The sequence below is a fragment of the Equus quagga genome, chromosome 3, assembly GCF_021613505.1.
Source record: "Equus quagga isolate Etosha38 chromosome 3, UCLA_HA_Equagga_1.0, whole genome shotgun sequence".
In the NCBI taxonomy this organism is placed as follows: domain Eukaryota; kingdom Metazoa; phylum Chordata; class Mammalia; order Perissodactyla; family Equidae; genus Equus; species Equus quagga.
In genome coordinates, this window is record NC_060269.1 from 99198135 (window position 1) to 99225518 (window position 27384).

At 38.8% G+C, this 27384-nt stretch overlaps 1 protein-coding gene across 1 annotated transcript in view; it reads left to right on the forward strand.

Moving 5' to 3' along the window:
• The window catches only part of LOC124236803 (A disintegrin and metalloproteinase with thrombospondin motifs 3), a 73077-nt gene extending 58586 nt beyond the window's left edge, over positions 1-14491 (forward strand). The window contains exons 16-19 of the mRNA XM_046655753.1: positions 735-867; positions 4758-4965; positions 6536-6653; positions 11774-14491. Coding sequence (XP_046511709.1) covers positions 735-867; positions 4758-4965; positions 6536-6653; positions 11774-12330 — 1016 coding nt within the window. The 3' untranslated portion in view covers positions 12331-14491. The remainder of the gene's footprint in view (positions 1-734; positions 868-4757; positions 4966-6535; positions 6654-11773) is intronic.
• Positions 14492-27384: the final 12893 nt, after the last annotated feature.

Here is a 27384-nt window from a genome sequence, read left to right on the forward strand (position 1 = left end):
TTTCCTTATAACTTTTTTGTAGGTTTGAAATTTTTCAAAATAAAAAATTATATACATGTATATATTTTTTTACAAGTGTCAAAGTTGGTGGTTGGGGAGACCTTCAACAGCTCCTTATGACCTTCAGGATAAAATTCAAATGCTTGTCTGGTACTCAAGGCTTTTAAGATCAGATCCTCTCCTATCTCCCACCCTCTTCACACATGATACTTCAGCCACTCAAAGAGAGCTGCAGTTTTCTATATGTCATTTCCTTTGCTTGGAGTATTATTCTGCTTTGTTCCCTTTACCTAATACCATTTGAACTTCAAGATTCTGCCCAAGGAAGTGCTGATCTTGTTCCTTGCCCCTTCTCCAGCTGAGTTGGAGATGTTCCCTTCTGTGTCCCTCTGGTGCCCTCTACTGTGAAGTATTTACATAGCTCTGCAAAAGCCTATGTGCCTGGCTATTGTCACAGTGGTTTTCATGTCTGTCTTTCACACTAGACTGTGTATATTCAGGGTCTAGTTCCTTATCAAGTGTGCAGTTGCTATTTAATCATTTGCAATATTTATTAAATGTGGACTCTGAGAAGGTAAGGACTTCTGTTTATTTAATTCGCTTCTGGTCCTTCAGCACCTAGAACAGTGCCTGACTTATTGTATGCACTCAGTATTTGTTGAATGAATGGATGATCAAATATATAACAGAATGAATAAGTGATTAAATCCAAAGAAATATATTTCCCTTTCCAGGTTTCCAGTACACTAAATACGGATGCCGCAGGAAAAGTGATAATAAAATGGTTCATCGCAGCTTCTGTGAGGCCAACAAAAAGCCAAAACCAATTAGAAGAATGTGCAATATTCAAGAGTGTACACATCCACTGTAAGCATTTTAACTACCATATCCTGAGCTCAAAATCCTAGAGATTTAAATGTCTTTAGCTCTTTTTAGATTTAGTTTTATTTTTAGGCAAAGCTAATACGTGTCCCAGGTTTAAATAGTCAGATTATTTCACAGGATTTATGTAAAGTTGGTTTCCTGCCCTTTATCGTATTTCTGTCCTCAAAAACAACTGATTTCAGATATTATGCTTCTTTTGATATTTGGTAATTACTTATCTCCATCTCTCTAAGTAAAATGTTTTTACTTTTACTTCTTGAATTTTTTCAGGGGGAAAGGGGGAAGCTTTAGACATTCTGTATAGTGAATTTCCTCTGTGAAGTGTGAGGATGTAGCATTCTTCCTCAAAGGCACACCCACAGGCCACACTGCTCCCTTCCCTAATTCTCCCAATATTGATGTAACCAATCTTCTACTGATATTAACATTCAGTGTTTATATTATTTTAAAACCTTATATCTCTTTTAACAGTCATTTAGTGTACTCATTATCTTTCTTTTCTTGTCAAACATTATTTATTCTACAGTTAATGAATGTCTTGATTTTTATGTTTTGTTTTCTACTACTTTTCACTAATTCATCCCCAAATCTCTTCCATGAGTACCAGTCTCCTCTAAATACTAAACACTCAAGTGTCCTGTCACTTGTGTCTTCTTGGAGGCATCTCTCAGAGTTCTCCATGTTCCGGCTCTGCCCTGCACTTCAACACAGCTTTCATCCTGGGGTTTCTTTTTCCCATCCTCCTAGAGATTTCTAATGCCTCTCTCTTGTATTAGATGTCCTGTTTCCTGCATTCCTTCTCTTATATTTTTTTGGGAGTTGTGGGGGGAAGAAAATTGGCCCTGAGCTAACATCTGTTGCCAATCTTCCTCGCCTTGCTTGAGGAGAACTGCCACCGAGCCAACATCTGCACCAATCTTCCTCCACTTTATGTGGGATGCCACCATGGTGTGACTTGACGAGCTGTGCTAGGTCCACACCTGGGATCCGAACCCACAACCCGTGGGCCGCCAAAGCAGAGTGGGCAAACTCAACCACTATGCCACTGGGCCAGCTCCTTCTCTCATCTTTTTGTGTATCCATTTGTTCTGGTAGGTCACATCTTCCAGTCAGTTCATGAAAAAAGGTATATACAATGTAAGAATTTTAATTAAGAACTAAATTCTTAAATACCTAAGAAAAGTATATGAGACGTTAAAGTGTAAGGCATATAAAAAGTCTTAATTCAATGGGGAAAAAAGTCTTAATTCTACTCTCACTCTGATCATTTGGACACACGCAAGTATGTATACAACTCCAAACTATAGTATATTTTCTCTCAGAACTTTCAAATCATTATTGCACTATTTTCTAGTCTCCAATGTGGCTGTTGAAAAGTCATTTGCTATTTTGATTCTCACTTCTTTCTATGTGACCTACTTTTTACTTGTCTTTCAAAGTTTGTAGGGTCTTCTTTTTGTTCCTAATGCCCTGAAATTTCACATTGATGAAATTGCCTTGGTGTTCATCTTTTCTTATCCGTTGTTCTGTGTACTTGTAAACATTTTAAAACACAAAACCAATATCTTTCAACTCTGGGAGATTTTCTTGTATTTTTTCTCTGAAAAATTTCCCCTATATTTTTCAGCATTCTTTCTTTCTGGGGTATTTGTGGTTAGGCTTCCTAGACAGGTCTAATTTGCTTTTCTTTCTTTTCTCATTGTTTATTGTTCCACTTGCTGAATGTTTCATTTTTGCTATTCATGTCATTAATGCCTGTGAGAGCTTTGATATCCAAGCTTTCTGTTTTGTTCCTCAAATGTTACTTTTTCAAGGCATTTGATTCATATTTCACAGATGTAATATATTCTATGATCTCTTTTAGGATATTAAATATTTCCTTTTTCGTGAATTATTTCTTTTGGGTTCTTTTCTTCTGTTTCTTTTTTCCCCTCCATCATTTGTGTTAGAGGCTTTCAGTGTCCGGTGCTCGTTGGCTGTTCACGCACCTGTAAGAATGTAGCATTAAAAAGGCTGACTGGACACTTGCTTTACAGTCAAGACTTGTTTGCTGATGGACTTCACTGTAGGATGGGCTGGCTGGGCTATTTCATTGAAAGACCCTCAATGATTTGTATATTTAGGGCTTTTCTAATGAAATGACCAACTTCCATAGAGCAGAATCAATCTCCTGCCTAAGAGATATAAGCCTGTTTAATAGCTGTTCTGGAAGTTGTATGTGTGTAGGCAGCTAGGGTCGTCTCCCCAGTCCATATGTGGATTTTTACATAACCCTCTGTTTCCACAGTGGACTCTTTCTCTGTTGTGTCTTGTCTATGTCTGTTGTCTACCAGTTAAAAGTCAGGTTCACCTACAGAGGATAAACCTCAAGTTTTCTGCTGGGTTGGAGGAGGGGCAATCACTCAGTGGGGCAGAGGATCAGGAGATCTAATCGCTTCCAAACAGACTTTCCATCAGTCCCCCTGTTTTCACCTGAGGCCACTAATCCCTGTCCTGTTGTGAAGTTCTGCAGCCACGTCAGTTTGCTTCTCAGCTTATACTGCTGAATTAGACTTCATCCTTCTTAGGTCTGTTGATTACTCAGCAGACATAAGAGTCTGCTGCCTTATATATGATTGCTTTCCAGATTCCAAAATTATCTAGTGGTGGTTTCCTCTACAGTTTTTTTTTTTTTGTCTTTATGGGTTTATGCCATTTTTCTCCTTTATTGTCATTCTAGGAATCTCAGGAGGGAATAAAGGTAACCAGAAGTGTCTATGACTCTGAAGTGTATACTTCTCATAAAATATCTATCTTCAAATGAGAGTCACTATTGAGGTCTTCAAAATTGAGTAAAGTATCTTAGTTGCCACGATACATTCTGCTGCAAGTTTTACAAGCCAGGACAGTCTTAAACTGTGAATACAAAACACTGCCAAGGGTTTAGCATGGTTGTGTTTTGTTACCCCATATATAGGGAAAGAAAAATCTTGCAGAGGGAAAGTAACTTTGGAAAGGACAAATAGTATGCCTCCATTACTTTCTGACCGATTGATTAATCAGATGGAATCAATTGTGACAGCCCCTTGGGACCTGGGAACCATATGTAATGGAGAACTGTCTATAATATCAAATCCACAGCTGATTTGGAGTGCTGGGGGCATTGACATTGACACTAGAATTTGGGAATGTCCCATGGGTAATCTTTTTGAAATATTTCCATCAGGTGCATTCATGGAAGCAGTTTCATGCCAGACCCTGGATACACACTACTGTCACCTTTTTGTCAAGCCCAGTAAGGGCCAATACAAAGAACTGAATTTTCCAAAGAGGATAGATATGTCAGCCTTCACAGCAAAAACTGTAGAAATGAAACAGTCATTCCAGTTAGGATATTAAAACATGAGTAAGGTCATGATTTCATGAAAAAGCAGCAGCAGCCAAATCAGTATGTCTTAGCTGAGCAAGCATAGATGGATCCCTGTATCACTTTCCTTTCAGATGTTTCACACCATTAGGCAATGTGGCTGAAAGTGAATTGGTGCTATTTTTTAAAATTATCATGCCTCAACCTACATGGGCAACCTTAAGATGAGTTTCAGAAACCCTTTGTAGATCATCCTTTAGGAAAAGAGAAGGTCTTGTAGACACTGGAAGCAGAAAAATACTAGGACGTTAAAAGTAGAAGTGTCAGACCTATTTTTGATACAAAGTTCTAAGACTTTTTAATTGTTTGAAGCATCCATCTTTCTGAAACTGCTTCCAGAACTGCAGTGTGCCCCACTGAGTTGCACATCACTCGGAGAGCAGAAAAGTCTGGGCTTGCAGTGCAGGAAGGTGCACGCTGTACGTCCCAGTGACTGTGTTCAATCTTACCCCCCCCACACACACAGCTGGGTAGCGGAAGAGTGGGAGCATTGCACCAAAACCTGTGGGAGTTCCGGCTACCAGCTTCGCACCGTGCGCTGCCTTCAGCCACTCCATGATGGCACCAATCGCTCTGTGCACAGCAAGTACTGCGTGGGTGACCGTCCTGAGAGCCGCCAGCCTTGTAACAGAGTGCCCTGCCCTGCCCAGTGGAAAACGGGGCCCTGGAATGAGGTGGGTGTGTGAATTCTGTGTGCATGTAAGCATGTGATGCACATTCTAATTTGGCTTAATTATCAGGTAGGCTTTGTGTCAACTGAGAAACTGTCACATATTTTGTAATTATTGAGCACCCAGAGGTGTTAAGGAAAATTTAATATTTTGAAATAGCATTTGCATGTAAGATTAGTTGCTCAAGGCAAACCACGTTTGGGTGTTTTGTGACATAGAGGAGTCTAAAAGTTGACTGATCTGTCTAATATCTTTGTTGACTTCTCTATTCCTGTGAGATAAATTCCAGACCCCTGACACTGCATGCAGGGTGCCCCCCAGTTTGGCACTGGGCTAACTCTTCTTATTCTATCTTTCTTTATTCCAACTCTTTGTTCTAGTTTGAGTAAACTTCTCACTGTTCCCAAAAGACCATGCTGGTTCGAGCCTCCTACCTTTGGCTAGCTTGCCCTCCTGCCTCCTCCTATCTAACCATCTCCCCGTCGTCCACCAAGGCTCATCTCCACAGTCCAAAATACCACCCTCCAGGGGCTGCCTTTCTGGAGTGTTTCCTCTGCATTCCAAAAGCAAAGAGGCCCACCTCTGGCGTGCTGTGCATGGCAAAGTAGTGTGACTTCTGTCTTTGAGTCTGCACTTACCACTAGTCCACGCATTTCTCACAACCTGTGAGCTTTGTTTCCCCAGGACCCAGCTGGGGCCTGTGCAAATGATGTTTGTTTGGTGACTGGCCAACTCCATGTTGCTTTACTAGTTTTAGCCACACGTCTTTGGTATATCTAAAGACTCAAAATGAGGAATCATGGGGCCATAGGAGAAGAGCTTATGGGAGAAAGAGGCATCAGAAAGCACAGAGAATGAAGCAGGAAGTGGTGAGCAGCCCAGGAAGGAAGGACCAGGAAAGTGAAGGTCACCTGCACAGGACCATAAGGATAACTCATGTCTCATTCTCCTCAGAATCCTGAAACAACGGCCCCTCCTCTACAACTCCTACCCAGACAACGGGATAGGCATTCCTGGGCTTAGTTTAGAGCAGCCTCTTCATTAAAGAAATGAGTTTATGGGAATATAGTAACAGTAGTTCCAAAGAGTTTGAATTAACCAGCGTAGCATGCCAGGAAATTCTGTAAGGAAGGGACAGAATGGGAAGCCCACTTCTCTGATCAGCTCCCTGGAAACAGGCACTACCACTGTTTTTAGGAACTATAGCATGTACTGATGTTACAATAATGGCTTCTTTCATATTAAATGTGTACTAGTGCCAGGCACAGTTGCTTTACATACATTGTCTCTTTTGTCTTCATTTAGTCCTACAACAATTCTATGAGGCAAGTATTATTAGTCCAGCTTTCAGAGAGAAAGCAATGTGCCCAGGCTGGTATAGGATGGAGCCAGGGTATAAACCCAGGGTTCTCTGTCTCCAAAGCCACTGTGCAACACTGCATCCATAGAGGAAGAACTTCAGAGCTGTGTGTGCACGTGTGTGCGTGTGTGTGCATGTGTGTGCATGTGGGTGGGGAAAGGAAGACCGTCTTGGTGGAATAAAGGTCTATAATCGCAGCCTTTGTCTCTGTAGTGTTCAGTGACCTGCGGTGAAGGAACAGAGGTGAGGCAGGTCCTCTGCAGGGCCGGAGATCACTGCGACGGCGAAAAGCCCGAGTCGGTCAGAGCCTGTCAGCTGCCTCCCTGTAATGGTAGGTGTGACACTGATTTCACTGCTCTGACAATGGTTTTTAAGTCTCGAAAAGCAGAATTTCCTTTCAGGACAAGCTCTGGAATTTCTATTTGCTTATTGAAAAATAACCAAAGGAAAACACCCTCGACATATTAGCTAATACAGTGTTAAGGCAGGTGTTTGAGGCGATGTGCTACCCCCATTAATGATCATAACCTCTCTGGCCACTGTGGGTCCCATTGGCAGTAATGCTGGGGTGAGGGCTGTGGCATGTACATGTCGCTTCTGTCAGTTTGTGTTTCTAGTAGGAGTTACTTATTTTCTCTCTGTGATTTTTCTTTATAACTTCACATCTTTTTAAGAGGAACAATATTGCAGAAGGTTTTGAAATATTTTACTAACCTCATTCCATTTTACTAAATTGATTTTACTAAAATCATTCAATTTGGACATGTAAAGAATAAGTGTCATTCACAAAGCCATTTCCAGTATCTTTCCATCCATATACACGCACTTCAGCAGAGTGATTTCAAAATAGACACCTTGCACACATGTACATATGTGAAAATTTGCCTAACCTGCTCTCTTGCTACAGCTGTATCTATTTTATTTAAAAATATACATTGATTTGCTATGGTAAAACAAAATATATATTGGATGGTTTTAGTTTCTGTCACACTGTCTCCTTCTTCCTCCTTTGATGTTGCTGTCTCTGTTTACATCTGTCTCTGTCCTCTGGGTCTCATTTTGTGTCTCCATTTTGCTCTCTGTCTCTCATTTTCTGTGTCGGTCTGGTCTTTCTGTGTCTCTGACTTGCTGTCATTTACTGCCTGTATGTTGCTCACTTTCTCTGTGTTTGTCACACATGCTTTTTCAGCCTCACTCTCTCTTATCTCTCTCCCTCTCTCCCAGTCTCTCTACCTCCACCCTGTCTCTCTCTTTCTCCTGCTCTCTCTTTTCCACTCCTCTCCTTTCTCTCCGTCCATCTCTTCCTGACTCTCTCATTTTTCTCTATTTCCCTCTTTCTTTCCCTAGCCTCTACCCCAGCCCCCGTTCTCTACCATATGTGCCTGTCTGTCTTTCTCCCCCACCTTTCTCTCTCTCAGGGTCCTCCTGCCCTTTCTCCACCTTCCTCCCCCTGTCTCTCACTCGGTGTCCATCTCCCCCACCACTCAGTCTCCCTATCTCTTGACTTCCCTACCTTCTTTCTCTCTTCCAGCCCGCATGTCTCTACTCCCCTGACTCTCTATTTCTTTCCCTATCTCTCTTTCTTCCTGTTCCCTCCACTGCCCTGTCTATTCTTCCTCTCTCTCTCTCTCATCTCTCTCACTCTCTTCCCCGTCTCATACATTTTCTCCCTTCTGTCCTTTCCTTACCTGCCCCACCTCCCTCCACACAAGCTTCCTCTTAAATGCAATTCTCCTAAGTCTGTGCCCAAGGACATCTGCGGACATTACTCTGCTACACTAGTGAGACTCAGCACTAAAGAACTTGCCTTTCATTGGCTACTCTGTAAGTAAGCCATTCATTGAATGACATCTGCTAAATGGTACTTTCTTTTTTTCAAGAAAATTGGCAAGGCACTATTTTATCAAAAGTCTTATTTTTTCAGGAAGTCTCAGGCTTCAGGTCTTTTAAACCTTATGAATTATTTCATTATAAATTTTCATCTGAAATGTGTAATGGCAAGAACAAAGATGACCATGAGGGGGAGACAAAGCATTTATATATTTAATCATTTTTTCTCTGAAATGTATATTTGAAAGTTCAAAACACAAACTTTACCCAGTTAGAAGCTGTGAAGTTTACTGTCACCATAATATTTTACTCTTATGCAGGCATTACTGCCAGGAGGCTAGACACTTTGTGAGTAAGCTTTATTGATCTTAGTGGCTGGTAGAGCTTTTTATTTCTGTAAATATGCCGAATTGTCAGCAAAAATTTGCTTGATTCTCTTTCTTTAGCTGAAAGAAAATGTTTTTATTGTAAAACAGAGGTGCTGTTGAGATGACATAACTATGTTAGTGATTCCACAGCCTTTTAGCTGCTCTATTCTGAAATCTAGGCCCACAAGCCACTTCTAAGAGCTCTAAAAGGCCACATGTTTCTACCATATATCGATCAAGTAATACTTCTCATCAGAGTCTCAAACTGCTATTATAATCAAATGGCCTTTTGAGACCACATGCAAAACCCTTTTCCTGAACTCCTTATGATGAGAGAGAGGGCTAAAAAGCTTCCTTCCTTAATTCTAATGATTGATTTTGTCATGAATCCTTCTCAGAGGCCCCGTTTTAACTGCACTGCTCATTTGGTGCTGTTAAGCCCTTCCCATCTATCCCGAGGCAAACTGCCATAAAGTGAATGTATTCCTTTGCTCTTATTTGTTTTCCTCAGAATATCTCTCCCTTTTCCTCCTCTTTACAGAAGTACATTCTGGCCCTAATTAGACCCAGGCCGGGAACTGGTCCCTGCAGGGCCTAGGGACACACACTTAGAGACGGGAGACTCTCACATGAACTCCTCTCTAACTCAGAGAGAATAGGTCACACTTTGAGCCAGGCCACAGATGGGGCGATGGGGGTGAGCGTCAAAGGGAAAGGAGAGTACAGGGTCAAATAAGGCCCTCTCATTCCAGGGCCTAGAGCCTTAAATGTAAAGGGGAAGAAATTAATTTCCTTATTTTAACATATAGGCCTAGAAAAAGTAATATAGAAATGATGAGGAATTGATATTTGAGGTGAAACCCATTAATGTGATTCTCAGGCATTCACAACATAATTGGACAATTACCTTAGCTAATATGAAATATTCAAACACGTCATACTATGTAACAGATCTGTATACGTCAGGCAAATACAAATCATTCCACAATTTGGGAAGTTGACATGGTATTATAACTCTAATAGGTCATTTTATAATTAATTTTATAATTTGTAATTGGTAATAGGTAAAGGTGGTAATTTCAGCCCTCTATTGGCCTTGCCAACTGAACTTTTTCTTTTTCTCCAAACTTTACAAAAAATGTTCTTCAATTTCTTTGGCAAGTTATATAGCAGTATATAGTATATAGCTATATATCCACTGTATAGTATATATACAAAGTATACATATTGTATATATATAGTACTATATAGTAATATAGAATATAGCATTACCCAATAATACGTTGTAATTTTAAGTGATTATAGTACATAAATACCACAATTGACAATTATTTGCATTTATTAATTGGACACGGGATCAGTATTTCTGTGTTGCACTATGTGCATGGCCTTTGCATAGAATATGCCCTGGAATGGCTGGAAATAAGTGCAAACCGAAGTTTTTATGAGTTCACCACTTGGGTTTTTTTGAAATCAAATTCTTATAACATGAAATCAATAAAATATGAAAATAATAAAAATAGTGTGTGCACACACACATGTATCAGGTGTTTTATGAGTGTTACTTTAGTACTCTTTAAATATAAGGTGCTATCAAATCAACGAAATTAAATTTAAGAACCATGAATTGTTCATAAGAACGTTGGCACATTTTATGCAAATTTGTGCTTTCAAATGACAAATAACCTGAGAATATTCGATAGTACACATGAAACTATTACATTCATTCTGGCAAATACTCTTATAATCAAGATAGTGTATGGATTTTTCTTTTGATAATATATTTTTAAGATTTAATTTGTTCCAACAGGTCGTTAATATTTATTTTCATTTTAAATTTAAATTTAATGTAGAAGTTACTCTATTAGAAAGCCAGAAATGCCATAAAATTAAAAAACAGATGCCCCTTCATATCCTAAAAATATTTGTGGTAGGTAAAATGAATCCTATTTTCTCATTCTAAAATCGGATATATGTTCCTACTAGGAAGAAAAAAATACCCTCAATCTGCAGATTTCTGATAGAGATATTAAAATAGTCGTCAACCCAAGTGCTTTGCATATAAAGAACTACTTATTTCAGTGAATTCATCCTAACGTTCATTTTTTTAAATTGAGGTATAATTGAAGTATAACATTATATTAGTTTCAGGTGTTCAACCTAATGATTTGATATTTGTGTATACTGCAAAATGATCGCCACAGTAAGCCTAATTAACATCCATCACTATATATAGTTACAGTTTTTCTTTCCTTGTGATGAGAACTTTTACAATCTACTGTCTTAGCAACTTTCAAAAATGCAATACAGTGTTATGAGCTACAGTCACCATGCTGTACGTTACATCCTCATGGCTTATTTATTTTATACATGGAAATTTGTACCTTTTAACCCCCTTCACCCATTTCACCCACCCCCCACCCCCTGCCTCTGGCAGCCACCAGTCTATTCTCTGTATCTGTGAGCTCATTTTTTGTTTGTTTGTTTTGTTTTTAGATTTCACATATAAGTGAGATCATACAGTATTGTCTTTCTCTGTCTGATTTATTCCACTCAGCATAATGCCTTAGGTCCATCCATATTGTCTCAATTCGCAAGGTTTCATTCTTTTTTTGATGTCTGAATAATAGTCCATTGTGTATATATACCATATTTTCTTTATCCATTCATCCATCAATGGACACTTCAGTTGTTTCCATATCTTGGCTATTGTAAATGGTGCTGCATTGAACATGGAGATGCATATATCTTTTCGAATTAGTGTTTTCGTTTTCTTCAGATAAATACCCAGAAGTGGAATTTTTGGATCCTGTGGTAGTTCTATTTTAATTTTTTGAGGGACCTCCATACTGTTTTCCATAGTAGCTGCACCAATTTACGTTCCTGCCATTATGTTCATAATTTTCTGTGTGTGTTTGTGAGGAAGACTGGCCCTGAGCTAACATCTGTTGCCAATCTTCCTCTGTGTTATGTGGGATGCCATCACAGCATGGCTTGATGAGCAGCACTAGGTTCACGCCTGGGATCCGAACCTGTCAACCCTGGGTCACCGAAGTGGAGCGCACAAACTTAACCACTACGCCCACGGGCTGACCCCTAACGTTCATATTTTTAATACAAAGACTCAGACGACTCCCATCAATGTCAGACTTTACTTAGATCTTTTTATGTTCATACACAGTTTTAATTTCTTCCCTCTTTTTATTTTATGTTTAGATGTATGTATGATTTTGTTTTCTTTTAATTTTTGCAGATGAGCCATGTTTGGGAGATAAGTCTATATTCTGTCAAATGGAGGTGCTGGCACGATACTGCTCCATTCCAGGTTATAACAAGTTATGCTGTGAGTCATGTAGCAAGCGCAGTAGCACCCTGCCACCACCATACCTTCCAGAAGCTGCTGAAACTCATGATGATGCTATCTTTAACCCTAGTGACCTCCCTGGATCTCTAGTGATGCCTACATCTTTGGTTCCCTATCATTCGGAGACCCTTGCTGAGAAGAAATCTTTGAGTAGCATCTCTTCAGTGGGAGGTCCAGATGCATATGCTGCTTTCAGGCCAAACAATAAACCTGATGGTGCTAACTTACCCCAGAGGAGAGGTCAGCAAGCAGGAAGTAAGACTCTGAGACTGGGCTCCCCACCCACCAAGCATGACCACCTCAATTCATCTTCACAAATGGCTGCTGCCCCCTTCTTTGCAGTCAGTGATTCAATAGGTGCTTCTTCTCAGGCAAGAACCTCAAAGAAAGATGAAAAGATTATTGACAAGAGAGGTCCAGTAAGATCATCCACCTTGGAAAGATGAGAAAGTGAACCTAAAAGGCTGGAAGTCAGAGGAAAACCCGGACAACCTCCCTCTCCCCATGGTGCATACAGCTTGTTTAAAGTGGAAATCTCCATAGATTATCAATTCATCTGTAAGTGGAAGAAAAAAAGTGCTGGTTCACTTTCTAGTTGCTTTCGTCCTCCTTTTGTTCTGCATTGACTCATTTACCAGAATTCATTGGAAGAAAGCACCAAAGATTAAACAGAAGGAAAGTAGGTTGCTAAATGTGTTGGTCACTCTCTAAAGCAGAAAAGGGACTGGAACTAATTGTGTATATCAGCCGATTTTTTTGTTTTAAAAAAGTTACAGTAAAAATAAAAAAGAGGTGCCAACAGTTTAACAAAATATTTTGGAAATGGAGCAAAGAATTCTTAGACTTGTATTCCTATTTATCTATATTAGAAATATTGTATGAGCAAATTTGCAGCTGTTGTGTAAATACTGTATATTGCAGAAATCAGTATTATTTTAAGAGATGTGTTCTCAAATGATTGTTTACTATATTACATTTCTGGATGTTCTAGGTGCCTGTCATTGAGTATTGCCTTATTTGACATTGTATGGGTTGATTTTCAAAGCAGAATATTACAAAGAAGAAGTTAGAATTGCAGCTACTGACAGTACAAAGGGTTTTGTTGTGTGGTTTTGTTTAATCACAATGTGATACCTAAATTACAGAAAAAGAAAAAAACAGATATGCTGCAAGTATACAGATTTCATCTTACCTGTTACCTTCTATCCTTTGAATAAAAAGGAATAGGATTGCTGTCTTAGTATACTTGTGGTCACAGGGATCAGAGACCACCAGTAAATGAGCCTGTGCAAGACAAAACTGAAACCCTCTTATCAGGACCTCAGTGGGCACTATCGAAGTGTCCTATGTTCTCGTGTTTTTCACGTTCCCATTGCTGGCATGTAGAAATAGTTATACGCAATGCACTGTAGTAATAACAAAGGAAAAATATTTGGTAGCTGAGGAAAACATCATCAAACTACAACTGACATGTGGTGTAGTAGGGTAATGGGGCTTTGAAAATAGGTTCAAGAAAGCGTATGTCAATGGTTGCGATATTTATTTTCCGCATGGTTCATATCCAAATGTTCACAACCACAATGCATCTGACTGCAATAATGTGCTAGTAATTTATGTCAGTGGTCACCTCGCTCACAGTGAAGCCAGAAATGCTCTCTCCAGGGAGTGGATGTAAAGTACTTGTATATAGAATTCAGAACTGAAGATATTTATTAAAAGTTGATTTTTTTTCTTGATAGTATTTTTATGTACTAAATATTTACGCTAATATCAGTGACATATTTTGGTAAACTAGAGAGACGTAATTAGAGATGCATGCTTTGTTCTGTGCATAGAAGAGATATTTAAGCAAACTACATCAGTCAAATCAAGGAGCTAAAATGGAACAAATTTGATGTTATGCAAACCTGTTGCATTTTTAAAGTAGTTGATACAAAGTTGATGACTTATTCCCCTTCAACAAAACATAAAATAGTACGGACTTAGATAGCTAGCTGTTTAATGAAATAGTGAATTAGAAACATTTTTGTTTTAAATATGTGAATTCATAAATTACTTCATTAATTACACTTAAAAGAAAAAGGAAAGATAAGTATTGTCACCATAATGCTTTTGAGGTCAGTTTCTGAACTGTCTAATAATATATTATGCAAACTAAAATGTAGATATGTTAACCGCTCAAAGCACAGAATGTGCAAGGGCTGTTGCACTTAAGCATGGTAAACTAACAGCTTCACCTATTGATTCTATACCTCTAAAGAATCGCTGCTACTTTGTGCAAAACTTTTGAAAGTCAAAGAAATTAGGTGAGTTCCAGATCGTAACAGAATCCTTGAGCCTCAAGTAGAAGTCACTTTTTTCCTAAAAATTTCCCCAGAATAAAATTCTCTCTAGTTTTCTTGCGTGTATTCGTCTGGTCCACAGTGGAATACAGAGAAAGATGGTCACACACATACACCTCCCATAAAGATGTACATAGTCGTTATCCTTCTGAACTTTGAGCTTCCTTTTCTACTAAGCTAAAAATTTCTTTTTATCAAAGTGTACACTACTGATGCTGTTTGTTGTATTGGGAGCACGTAGCAATAAAAATGTTAACAAAATATAGATCTGGCTCTCTCTAGATTTTATTGTTAGATTCATCACTGAGTAATGGAAACTGGTTCTTTCTTCCTACAGAGCAAAATAGTATCAAATTCATTTGCTACTTGGACTTTCCCTAAAGAGGCTCAAATAAAGTGACAATGTCTCCTATTCTCGCATCAGGGCGTATTATAATATTTTTTGAAGTAAAATTGCTAAAAAACAAAATAAGAGGTTATGGGAGGGCGGGGCGGGGGCGAGGTGACTTTTTGCTTAAGTCCATCTCAGAGAACTGGGAAGAGGCAGAGAGAAAATGGCGATAATGTTAGTACGTGTGCAAAAAAAACTGAGGCTTCAGTTTTTAGAATGTGTAAAGCTGCCCGCCAGCTTTAAACTCTGATTACCGGAGAATTGGTGGGAGCACATCCCCGGTGACTCAGGAGTGTGGGGAGGAACGAGCGCGAAGGCACTGTGGAGGGCCTTTCCTTACGTAACAGGGAGACACCGTAATGCCGAGGTTACCGGTTTAAACTGCGAAGCCAGATCGGCTCAGCTTTGAACTCCACCTGCAACTTCATACCTAAATGACATCACTAGGTCTCCATTTTCTCAGCTCTAAAATGGGAGGCCGACTTGCCACACATCACTGCGTGAATGCTGTGAGAAATGAGATGATATAAGTAAAGCTGTTAGCACAGGGCCTAACAAGTAACTCACGATAAATATTAAGTATCATCATGGTCCTCGTATGGTCTCCAGCCTCATCATCATCATTATCTTCATTATGTAACCAAACCACAGCTTTCATGTAGGATCCACAGCTAGTTTGAATCCTGGTCACTATGTCTCATTGATGGTGGTAAATAACATAGTTTCAGAAATCTAAAGACAAACAGTTTAGCTTTAAAAGTTGATAGGAACGACGAGCTCATTAAAAATGATCTCCAGTCATTTATTTTGAAGAATTTTAGCTGATATACCCACTCTCCCTTTGCAAACAATAAATCATCAAACTGAGGAATAACTGTTCATTATGTATTTCTGCAAAATGATCATTAGTGCAATAATATCCCAAATTATTAGCAAATAAAATGTTTCTCATATATTTACATTAATACATTTTGCAGAACTATCAGTCATTCCTGTATATATATCTTACATTTTCTTCATGAAGCTGCTTAAATGTAAGATATAAAAGAAAAAATCAATTGAAAAATGATGAAAACATAAGTCAAAAAGGACATCACTTGTTAAAAAAGTGTTAAAGAAAAAGCTTAAAAAATAAAACTGCTTAAAATGCAGTAAAATATAAAAACGACCCTAGGGTACACAGGTATTATCACCACATCAACTAATATTAGAAATCATAATTTTGGGCCTGGATACTTTTGAATAATTCACTTAGAGCTAAAGATAAAATTTAAAAATTAATTAAAATACTGCCTACCAAGCAAAGCATAATCTATTGAAATGAATTTGTCATCAATAATACAAATTCTAAAATAAAACAAGGGGCTCTAAATTCCTGCAAAATTATCACAGAGTGTACCTGAGAATCAGAATTACCCCCTAAATTTCACCCATCCTCATCTATGGCAGGTGCACAGAAAGTTGCTCATCCACTTCATGGCGACACTAATATTACTGCATTAACCCTGTTGATCAAGAAAGCTGTTCTCTTGCAGCCAATTCCTAGTTTCAAATAAATTATTGATTTGACCAATTAGCTTTCAACTGTTTGATTGTTAACAATTCACCTGGGGCTGAGCAGGGTTGTACTTTTTTTTTTTTTAATCTACCAATAACCCAAAAATACTCTGATATCAGGGAACAAAACGACTATTTGCAGCCAAGTATTATTCATACTCACATCATGGGTGTTAATATCCTGCCCTATCGGATCACTCCAGAAGCTTGAACCAAAATAGCAAAGCTCTTATGCAATCCACCAGTGAATAAACAAGTGATGCTAAAATATGTCATCCATAGGGGCTGGCCCCGTGGCCGAGTGGTTAAGTTCGCGCACTCCACTGCAGGCGGCCCAGTGTTTCGTTAGTTCGAATCCTGGGCGCGGACATGGCACTGCTCATCGGACCACGCTGAGGCAGCGTCCCACATGCCACAACTAGAAGAACCCACAACGAAGAATACACAACTATGTACCGGGGGGCTTTGGGGAGAAAAAGGAAAAAATAAAATCTTTAAAAAAAAAAAAAAAAAAAATATGTCATCCATAAAGTATATGTAAAATATACAAATACTTCCACACAAAGAACAATTCTTTTCAAATTAGCTGTTTGGAGACTTACATGGAGAGATTCTCACCAGTAGTTCAAGGCTAAAAACAAACCTCTCCATTGTGGAAGGTAAAGGGACAGTCGGTCTGCTAGAGAGGAGACCAATGACAAAGGGATACGAGTTCTAAACGTCATGAGAAGTTATGGTGCACGGGCACTGCCATCAGACTGCTGGTTTAAATGCTGGTTCTACAGCTAACTAATTGTGACTTGAGTGAATTAATTAATGTGCCTAAGCCTCAGTTTTTACTATAAAATGAGGATGATAACGATACATACTTCATGGGACTGTTCAAACATAAAATTAGATAATCCAGGAAAAACAATGAACACAGTGCCTGATAGACATTAACTGTTCAGTAAAGGTTTGCAATTATTATATTCTCCAGATAATCTTTTTTTAAAGTTATGTATCTTTTTATGAATAACCAACAGACCTCAAAAGATTCAATCTGATTTCTTTAAATCAAGGTCACAATTTCTACAAAGAACACAAGATCCAAAGTAGAGAGTTGTATGAACTTGCTTATAATGCAACAGTTGTCATTTCATAAGGAGCACAACCTGGCAAATTACTCCAAAGATCAAGGGAACCACTTGGACAGTATCTTGTCTTCTGCCCCAAGCACATGACAGAAAGAGCTTTCTCAAAGGTCATGGGGTTCAACAATTTTCTTTTCAGCTCTGAGTATTGAGTATGTGCCAGACATTGTTCTAGGTGCTGGGACTACGATAGTCTGAAAACAGACTAAAATCCCTGCCCTCTGCCTGGAGGATAGATTGTAGCAGAGGAAACACACAATGAGCAATATTCATAATACATTGGTTTGTTGTATAGTATGTTGAAAGGTGATGAAGAAGAGCATATTATAGTATGAAATAGGAGGATGGCAGTGGGACTCATTTAGGAGGTGACTGTGGAGGAAAAATTGAAAGGACAGAGTTTTCTGGGGAAAAACATTTCAGGAGGAAGGAATGACAAGCTCAAAGTCTCTCAGGTGGAATAATAAGTGGCACATTTGAGGAACAGCAAGGAGAACAGCGAGCTGGACGAGAGTAGTTGAAGGGTCAGTAGTAGGAGATGAGGTCAGAGGGGTAAGTGCTGATTGAAAAATCACTAGGACTTTGCAGATCATTATAAAGACTTTGGCTTTTATTTTTCCCAGAATCTCCACAGCATTTCAAGGCCTAGTGAAAAGAACCCAGGATTCCATTCCAAACAACTTGAGTTTGAATTCTACTTTCCATTCATGAATGGTGGGACTTTTCTCTTAGCTTTTCTTAGTTCCCTTATTTAAAAAATAGAATGAAAATACTTTCTAACAGGCTTCTAGGGTGAAACAAATGAGTTCACGTGTCTGAAAGTGTTTTTTTAATGCTATTACAAATGTTTTCATTATAAGTAAACCTTCTTAATTTTCATATAATAGGCTTTACCAGTTTCCCTTTCCAAGGGGTAAATTAAAATAGTTAAGAAACCCAGTGTCCACATCATATAGAAATCCACAACCCTTATTTTGATCACATTATTAGAATATTTTTAAACTACTAGATAAAAAAAGAAATATATCTATGCTGTTGAATTTACTTCTAAGTGATGGCTGGATCAGGGTAGTTGGAATAGACGTATTTAGGGTTTAAATTACAACCTGGCAGAAATTTCTAAATGCAGTGAGAAAGTCTGGTGATCTTATCTAGTCTCATGTCTTTAAAAAACATCTAACTGTTGGTTTTATGAACTCTCAAATTTATTTCTCTAGCCTGTAGACTCTCTTGAACGCCAGACTCATGTTTAAGCTACTCACTTCACATTTCCAGTTAGACAACTAATAAAAATTTCTAATCTAAGAAGCCCAAATTTTAATTCTGGTTCTTCCCAAATTGCTGCCCCCCAACTTCTTTCCTCTAGAATTTTCATTCCTTCTGGTGTCTCAGGACCAAATCATGGAGTCACTCATGCCTCCTTTTATACATTTTCTATTGCTGCTATAACAAATCACCACAAACTTAGTGGCTTAAACAACACAAATTATCTTGTAATTCTGTAGGTCAGAAGTCTAAAACAAGATTCAGTGGGCCAACATCAAGGGGTTGGCAGGCCTGCATTCCATGGTGGAGGTTCAAGGGGAAAATCCATTTCCGGCCTTCTTCCGGTTTCTGGCAACCGTCCACATTCCTTGGCTTGTGGTCCCTTCCTCCACTTTCAAAGCAAGCATCTGCAGGTCAATGCTGTTTGCATTGCATCTCTCTGATCCTTCTGTCATCTCATCTTCCTCTCACCAATGACAGGAAAAGACTTTGCATTTTAACAACTCATGTGATTAGATTGCACCATCCAGACAATCCAGGATAGTCTCCCCAACTGAAGTTCAGCTAATTAGCAATATTGACTGCATTTGCAATTATTATAATTCTTAATAATTCTCTTTTGCCATGTAACGTAACATACATACAGGTTCTGCAGATTAAGATATGGACACCTTTGAGGGGCTATTATTCTGTCTACCACACACCTCTCTTTCTGTCATTCTTCATCCAAGTCTTTAAGAAATTCTGTTTGGTCTAATACACACACACACATGTGTGTGCACTTGCACATGCACACATAATCTGACGACTTGTCACCATCTTCATTATACCACCTTGGTCCAGGCCATCATCATCTCTTGCCTAGATTATTGTAACAACTTCCTAACTCTTCTTCCTGCTCCTATCCTTGCTCCTCTATAGTCCTTTCTCATCAGAGCAACTCCTCATTTTACTCAAAATATTTACAATGGCTTATGAGGTCCTACATGAGTCTATATATCACCGCCCGCCCCCAAACTCCTTACCTCATTGATCTGACCTCCTATTACTCTCTCTTGCTCACTCTGCTCCAGCCAGAGTAGTTTCTTTTCTTGTTCCACAAACTTCCCAGGTATACCCCTGCCTTGGGACATTTACATTAGCTGTGCTCTCTGCCAGGAAGGCTCTTACTGGAGTATTCCACTTGGCTGAATTCTTCACTTCCTTCATGTACTTACTCAAAAGTCACCTACTCGATGAAAACTATTCAGTCATCCTGTTTAGCCTTGCAAACCACGCCCCTCTCCATAGGACTGTCGGTCTTATTACTCTTCTCTACCTCTCCTTTTTCTACAGTACTTATTACCTTTTAATTTATCACTTCATTAACTATTTTCCTTTCCTAAAATGTAAGCTCCACAAAGGTGGGGTTATCTTTTTTGTATCCCAAACATCTAGGCGAGTAACCGGTAGGCACTCAACTAATCGTTGTTGAATGGGGATTGAATAAACGAAGACAGTATGAAGACACTGTTCTCCTCTTCCTTTTCTTCAGTCCTTCCATACTTATAAAGTATTGTCAGTGCCTCTCTTCTCTTTTCCCATGTCCATTAAGTCCTGGTTTCTGGTGACTGCAATACGCTTGGGTTTTTCTCACCATGTTTCATGACTATTTCATTCTGCTTGATAAGATCACATATAAGGTTCATTTCTCAAGACCTAGGGCATTGAGTCTGTGTAGCCATCTCTACATCTCAAGTTTTAGTAGACTTTTCTTACAGTGGTCTGCTCAACTCTCTGCCTACCTTGTATTGCATGAAATAACTGATATTGATGAGTTTCTTGTTTTGGCACAATTCTTTCTCCTCTTGGAATCATCTGATTTATTGCCAATTCACCGTATCTCTCCTGAGCTACATACACAGCTAGAGAAAAGACTTACAGGCACATTCACATATACACATATGTAACATATATTCTTTAAAGGTAGAGATGCTTAATAGAAGAAATGACACACCAACATTTGTCAACAGACACCAAATTTTGGCACTCACAGAAGAAATCAGGGGTTTGAATTGTATGACTCTGAACTGAAGCTGACATTCTTGTTAGAACCTCTGTGCTAATATCTGAAGCTGATATTATTAGAACCTCCATTAGACTAAAACCATACTTATTAGATTTTCCATTTGGATAGATCTTTGACAGTTGTAATGGAGAACATGCACTTTCTCAAGCTAGATTTACTATATGAATATTCTCAATTGAAAAAGAAAATAAAAGCTTTCCAAGGTACTCTCTTATGGTTAGCTATATCATTTTGCCATGAAAAACTGCACTTATTAAATTTTATATAACACTCACTAGAGCTTATTCTTTCATATATTATTCCATGAATGTATTTTGAGCCTTAAAAATATACTTGATAATTTATAAGCCTATGAACTGACTTTGAAGTTTTTAATAATATTCTAAGTTTGGCAATTAATTGAAACTAAAATCAGATTAATTTTTTTAACATCGTGGATATTTAAAAGCATTTTTGAAATTCAGGATTGGCTTGCTCAAAATCCATAACCTAAGTAGCTATCATAGCTATAAAAAGCAATAGTCTCTGAAAAGTATTTCAAAAGCCTAAGGCTGCAATTTTAGCACATCGGTAAGTATTTATTCATGCTTTTTGTTTTTTTCACCCTGGATTCTCTGTTATTCATGCATTTCATGTTACGCTGTTTAAAATTTAAAATACTGTTTCCTAAAGTGGCACCTGAGGTCTCCATGATTCAGAAGATGGAAAAGGTAAGTTACGGTTGTAGGAATTCAATAATTTCCAGAGTGAGCCCTGCTCCATTTCCACACACCTCAAGGCTAAATATCTCCTAGCTATTACACCAAGTTTAAAGAGCTAGGATTTTCCCCCCCAGGAGTATGTGCTTAATATTCATCTAGGTCATCATTTTCCAAAGTGTATTATATAGAACACATTTGTGATGCATAACTTTGTGTCTACTTCACTAGGCTTAAGGATGCCCAGATAGCTGGTAAAACATTATTGATAAGTATGTCTGTGAGGGTGGCTCTAGCATTTGATTCAGTAGACTAAGTAAAAAACATCACCCTCACCAGTGTGGGTGGGCATCATCCAATCCATCAAGAGCCTGAAGGGAACAAAGAGGCAGAGGAAGGGTCACTTCACTCTCTCTGCTTGAGCTCAGACATCTGGCTTCTCCTGCCCTCAGACACTGGCACTCCCGGTCTCAGTAATTCTGACTCACACCAGAGCTTACAGCCTTGGACCCCAGTACTCAGGCCTTTGCATTCAGACTGAATTACATCACCATTACTTTCCTGATTCTCCAGCTTGCAGACAAGCAGACCGTGGGACTGCTTGGCCTCCACAACCACCTGAGCCAATTCCTTTAACAAATCTCCTCTTATCTATATCTAGATTTATCCTATTAGTTCTTTTTCTCTGGAGAGCCCTGTCTAGTACAACCTTTATGCTCAGTCTCCCTTCACCTTCTTACTCTCTCTGAAACCTGTCTCCCCACTGAGGATGCTGCTTCTCCTGTAGCCCTCTCAGATGGGTGGTGGTTTTAATCTTCCATAGTGCTTTGTATCAAAGGGCCTAGAGGTGCAGAGGTGTCTTCCAGATCTTGTTGCAGCTTCTAGGGTATTTTAGCCTCCTCCACTACAAAACACCCAGTTTGAAATGTGTGCCCATTCATATCTGTCCTTGTTTCAGTCATCTTCCCCACACCAACAGGATGGGGGTACTACTCTCAATTCTTGAAGAGAATAGCTCACCATTACTCTCTTCACCATTCCTGTTGTAATCTTGCTGATTTTAGTATCCTCATTGGCCATCTTTCCATACCTCGGTCTCTCACTTCCCAGATCCCTCTACTTCAATGACCTTATCCTGCATTTTACTTCAGCCCATAGTCTCTGAGGGACAATCTATTACATGACTCTTTCCTAGCTTCTAGTGGTTTCCAGAAATCCTTGGCATTCTTTGGCTTTTATACGCATCACTCCAGTGTGTACCTCTTTTTACATGGTATTTTCCTGTATGTTTATTAGCCTCTGGGTCCCTGTTTTCTCTTCTCTTAAGGACACCAGTCATTTGATTAGGGCCTACCCTTATCCAGTATGATCTTATCTTAACTGATTATATCTGCAAAGACTCTGTTTCCGAATAAGGACACATTCTGAGGTTCCAGTTGGACATAAAATTTTGGAGGACACCGTTCAACGCAATACGCCACTCAACTCTTCTTCTTCTCTTCTAGTACGTCAGAGCAAGAGTCCTTCCTTCCACTTGTGATCTGGATCACATCCACTCCCACATTCTCCAGGATTTTCTTGCATTATTAGTCTTCCCCTATTATCACTACTGTTATCATGGAAACATGTTTTATCTAGTATCTTTCATACTAAAAAGTTACTTAATCCTATATTCTTAGCTCCTTCTCCCACCACTTCATTTATCTGCTTTCCTTTGTAGCTAAACTTCTCAGAAGAGTTGCCTGCACATGTCATCTTCATTTCCTCATTGCTCATCCCTGTTATTTACCATACTTCAGCTTGCATTCCCAATCCTCTTCTGAAATTGACCATGTCAAAAGGTCCCCAGTGACCTCCTCTATTAGTCAGAGTTCTCAAAGAAACAGAGAAATACCAATAGAATTTGTGTGTGTATATATATAGAAAGAGATTAATCATAAGAAATTGGTTCATGCAATTATGGAGGCTCGTAGTCCAAAATCTACAGGATGGGTTGGCAGACAGGAGACTCAGGAGAACTGATACTGTAGTTCCAGTCCGAAGACTGTCTGCTGTAGAACCAGGAAGAGTTGGTATTGTAGATGAAGTCTGAAGGCAGTCTGCTGGATAATTCTCTCCCACTCGGAGAGGCAGGTCTTTTTGTTCTATTCAGGCCTTCAACTGATTGGATGAAGCCCACCTACATTAAGGAGGCAATCTGCTTTATGCAAAGTGTATCAATTTAAATGTTACTCTTATCCAAAAACATCCTCACAGAAACACCCAGGATAATGTCTGACTAAATATCTAGGTTTCCTGTGGCCCAGCCCAGCTGACAAAAAAATTAACCATCACACCTCCATATTGCCAAATCTAGTGGACACTTAGCTGTCCTCATATCAAGCATTTTAGGAGCAGTATTTTAACACAGTTCACTACTCTCTGAATTATTCTTTTCTTGGCCTCAATGACACCACATCCTGGTTCTCCTCCTATCCTATCAGTTGGTCTTTCTCTCTTTTTTGCTAGTTCCTCCTTTTCTACCCAACATATAAACTGTTCTTCAGGCCTAAGTTCTTGCTTGAGTCTATTCTTGTCTCTTTGTATATTTTCTTTCTCGGTCAGCTTCATTCCTATAACTTTAGAAATCATCTATCAGCAGGATGACTTCTCAATTTGGATCTCCAACCCAAATCATTCCTCTGTGATCCAGGCTTACGTGTCCACAACTGCCTAACTGACCTCTCCACCCAGATGCTTGAATAAGCATCTCAAACTTAACGTGCAAATTTTTGATTTCCTCCAAAACTTTCCTTCTCAACCAACTTCCCAATTGGCCCAATTTCTTCTATATTTTAGAAATAGTAGTACTTCTAGTCGGTTACTTAATCAAGAAAACCTAGACATCATATCCGTCTTTTCCTTGACTCTCATCCTCATCAAATCCAGAGCATAAGAAAAAGAATATCTCAAATGCAGCTGCTGAGCTCTACATCCACTATTACAACAGAGGTCCAGGCCACCATTAGCTCTCACCTGGACTATGACAAATGCTTTCCCCATTTCTACTCCTGATTTCTACGTAATCCAGAACAAAATAACTCTTTAAAACATTCCCTGCTTAAATACATTCATGACTTTCCATTGCACTCAGAACAAAATCCAAACTCAAATTTTATGACCTGACTCCCAGCTATTTATTCCACATAATTTTATTCCACTTCTTCTTTACTTCCTCTGCTGTAGGTACATGGTCTTCTTTTAATTCCTTAAATGCCACTGTCTTCCCACCATCTCTGTGTGTCTTTGCATGTCTTGTTATCCTTGCTTAAAATCTTCAGCATCCCCCCCCGCCCCCCCTGCTATGGGGAATGTAGAGGAGAGCAGTCTGTTATTCCTACATAGACTGAGATTATGAGACAGCTTCAGAGAGGCACTAATACTTTGTGTTTTGAGCAGATTTTAAAAGCACTTTAAAGGATTTTAAAGGAAGAAAGGAGTTTACAAAATTCAAATGGATGTATGGTGTACAAAAGAGAAGGTGAATAGAGGCAAAGGAAGGAAAAGGTATAAGAAGATGTTGGAATGAGCAAGCTGATACTTCCTGGAAATTTCAAGTAGCTCCATATGCCTTGAGCTTAGTGCTTATGGAGATAATGGGTCCATTTCCCTGAGGCCCAACCCTGCATGAAGCATGTGATACCACCCCTGGAGCAGGATTCCACTGATGGATGGTGTAAAATTCTGACATACTGCCATATTCCTTCAGGATCTAGAGGTAGATATGGTTTATATTATGGGATATTTGGCCATACTCAAATTTGAATACACTTTTGAAAAATCTGTTTTGTTTTAGATTTCATAATAAAATCTAAATATGTAAGGAACCACACCAAATGACATGAGCCACCAAAATTAAAGTCTACTAGATATTTTACTAGTTAATTTAGTATAGCATGATTTTGACACATAATTGCCAGTATGGATGTATCCTTTTCCTAACTCCCCAAATAATTAATTTCATGAAAAATTGTGACTGATATTAGTTTCCTCCACCCCTTCTCCCAACACTCCTGGGATTATAAGCTAGGAATGCCTGCCACCCCTCTTGATGGCAGCTTCACCATAAGATTGTCAGAAAAGAAGTTTAATCATGTAGACCAAGCATTACACTAATAAATGCCACATGGAAGCTAGAATCCCCTGAGCTGCCACATTTAAATCCATGAGGAACTTCCTCCTTATTCCCAGTGTCTAGAGCAAGTGACCGTTTTCTTGGTCAGTGTCTTCTGGCTCCCGTGTTCTCTAATTGAGACTTCTTTGATGATATCATTTTCTCCTAGATCTCAGCTATGCTGTTGACTCTTTGGATTATATTGAAACCACTACACATATGCAAATACCTTATGGCTTCAAGGAAAAGAAATGGGAGTAAGCAGTTATTGTGAATTTCATTATATGATACTGATGGGGTTGACGGCAGGCTGCCCCAAGATGTGCCACCCTGGTATGCAAACTATTTCAAGCTGAAAACAAGGAAGGCTCAAAAGACTCAGGAAGAGCATCCGACCTTCCCCCAAAACTGCCTAAGGGACTTTAACATAGAAAGCCTGTCCCAGGAAGGAGCTCATATCGTGTGATAGCTATAGTATGATGTAAAACAGGTGTGATAAAAGGACACCAACAAACCACCAACAAGCCCATTTTTTGGGCCTAGCAAAACCTGTTTAACAGACATTTGCATTCCATCTCTATGTAGACTGTCTTCCTCCCCTTTGAAGTCCCAGATCACTATGTCCTCCTTGTCTGTAGCTGAGGATACTTCAACAGGCGGACTCAGCCAGATGGCTGAGTTACTCAGTTTCCTCTGGGTTTCTCCCATGTATACATGCTATTAAATTTTGTTTGATTTTCTCTTGCTAACCTGCCTCTTTGATTATTTAACCAGGCATAAGAACCTTAAGGAAAAGCGGTGGGGGGAATTCTCCCACTTCCCCGACAACACCATCTTTCTCAGATGAATGTCACCATTTCACTTTTCCTTCTGTCCCGGCCTTTTCTTTGCATGTTGGAGAACCTCTTTTTTTTCAATCAACAGCCAGACTTCCCCATCAATAGTAATTATTCCACTCTATTTTATCATCGCTAGTAATAAAATGCCATTTTCAGGATCATATTTATTAATTAACATGTACATATATGTATATATATACATATAACACATTCATGCATATATAATTATATATAACTTGGGGAATATAATGTTGAGTTTATCTAAAAATATAATTGTATGATCCTCAATTTATAAATATTAAAAATATGACATAGATTGCCTTGAATTCTGACTTAAGAATCTTGCTCTCAGAAACCTTTAATGTCCAGAATGCTGAGTATAAAAAAAGTAATTATAAAGTCTTCCCACCATAATCAAGTATATTAGCCTCATTTATCAAATCTTACTTATCTTATAGTTCTTGAGTGCTTATTTATCTGGTCACCAAGCACAGCATATTAGCGATTCAAAACCAGAAGAGATTCAGAGCAACGCCAGAATGGTCTTTCTAAAACAGAAATTGGATCACATCGTCTTCTTTTTTTGGTTTCTTTAGTAGCTCACAGGCCTGGATGTGCTGCTCCCTATGCTAAGTCGGTTCCTTCTTCAGACACTGTTCCCCTCTCCCCTCTTCTAACTCTTATTCACAATGTGAAATTATCTCAAATTTTTCCTGACTCTTTCCACACTGACTTCTTTTGGGTATTTCCATTGTACCATGTGCAGACTTTTAACTATCATTTTAACAATGAAATACCACTTTCATTGCTTGTCTATCTCCTTCAGTATACTATAAAATGTTTGAAGTCGTAGGCTTTTTTACAGGGCAGTACTAGATGTTAGAGATGTTGAAAAATGAATGAATGGATTGGCACATTAACAGAAATAATGACTGACAGCTTACCATTAATGATTTTTAAAAGATTAAAATTCCACACAGTAGAATGATGAATGTAATTGATAAAAGTCATGATTTAAATTATGTTCTATCTTTTCTTCTTAAAGAAGAGAGA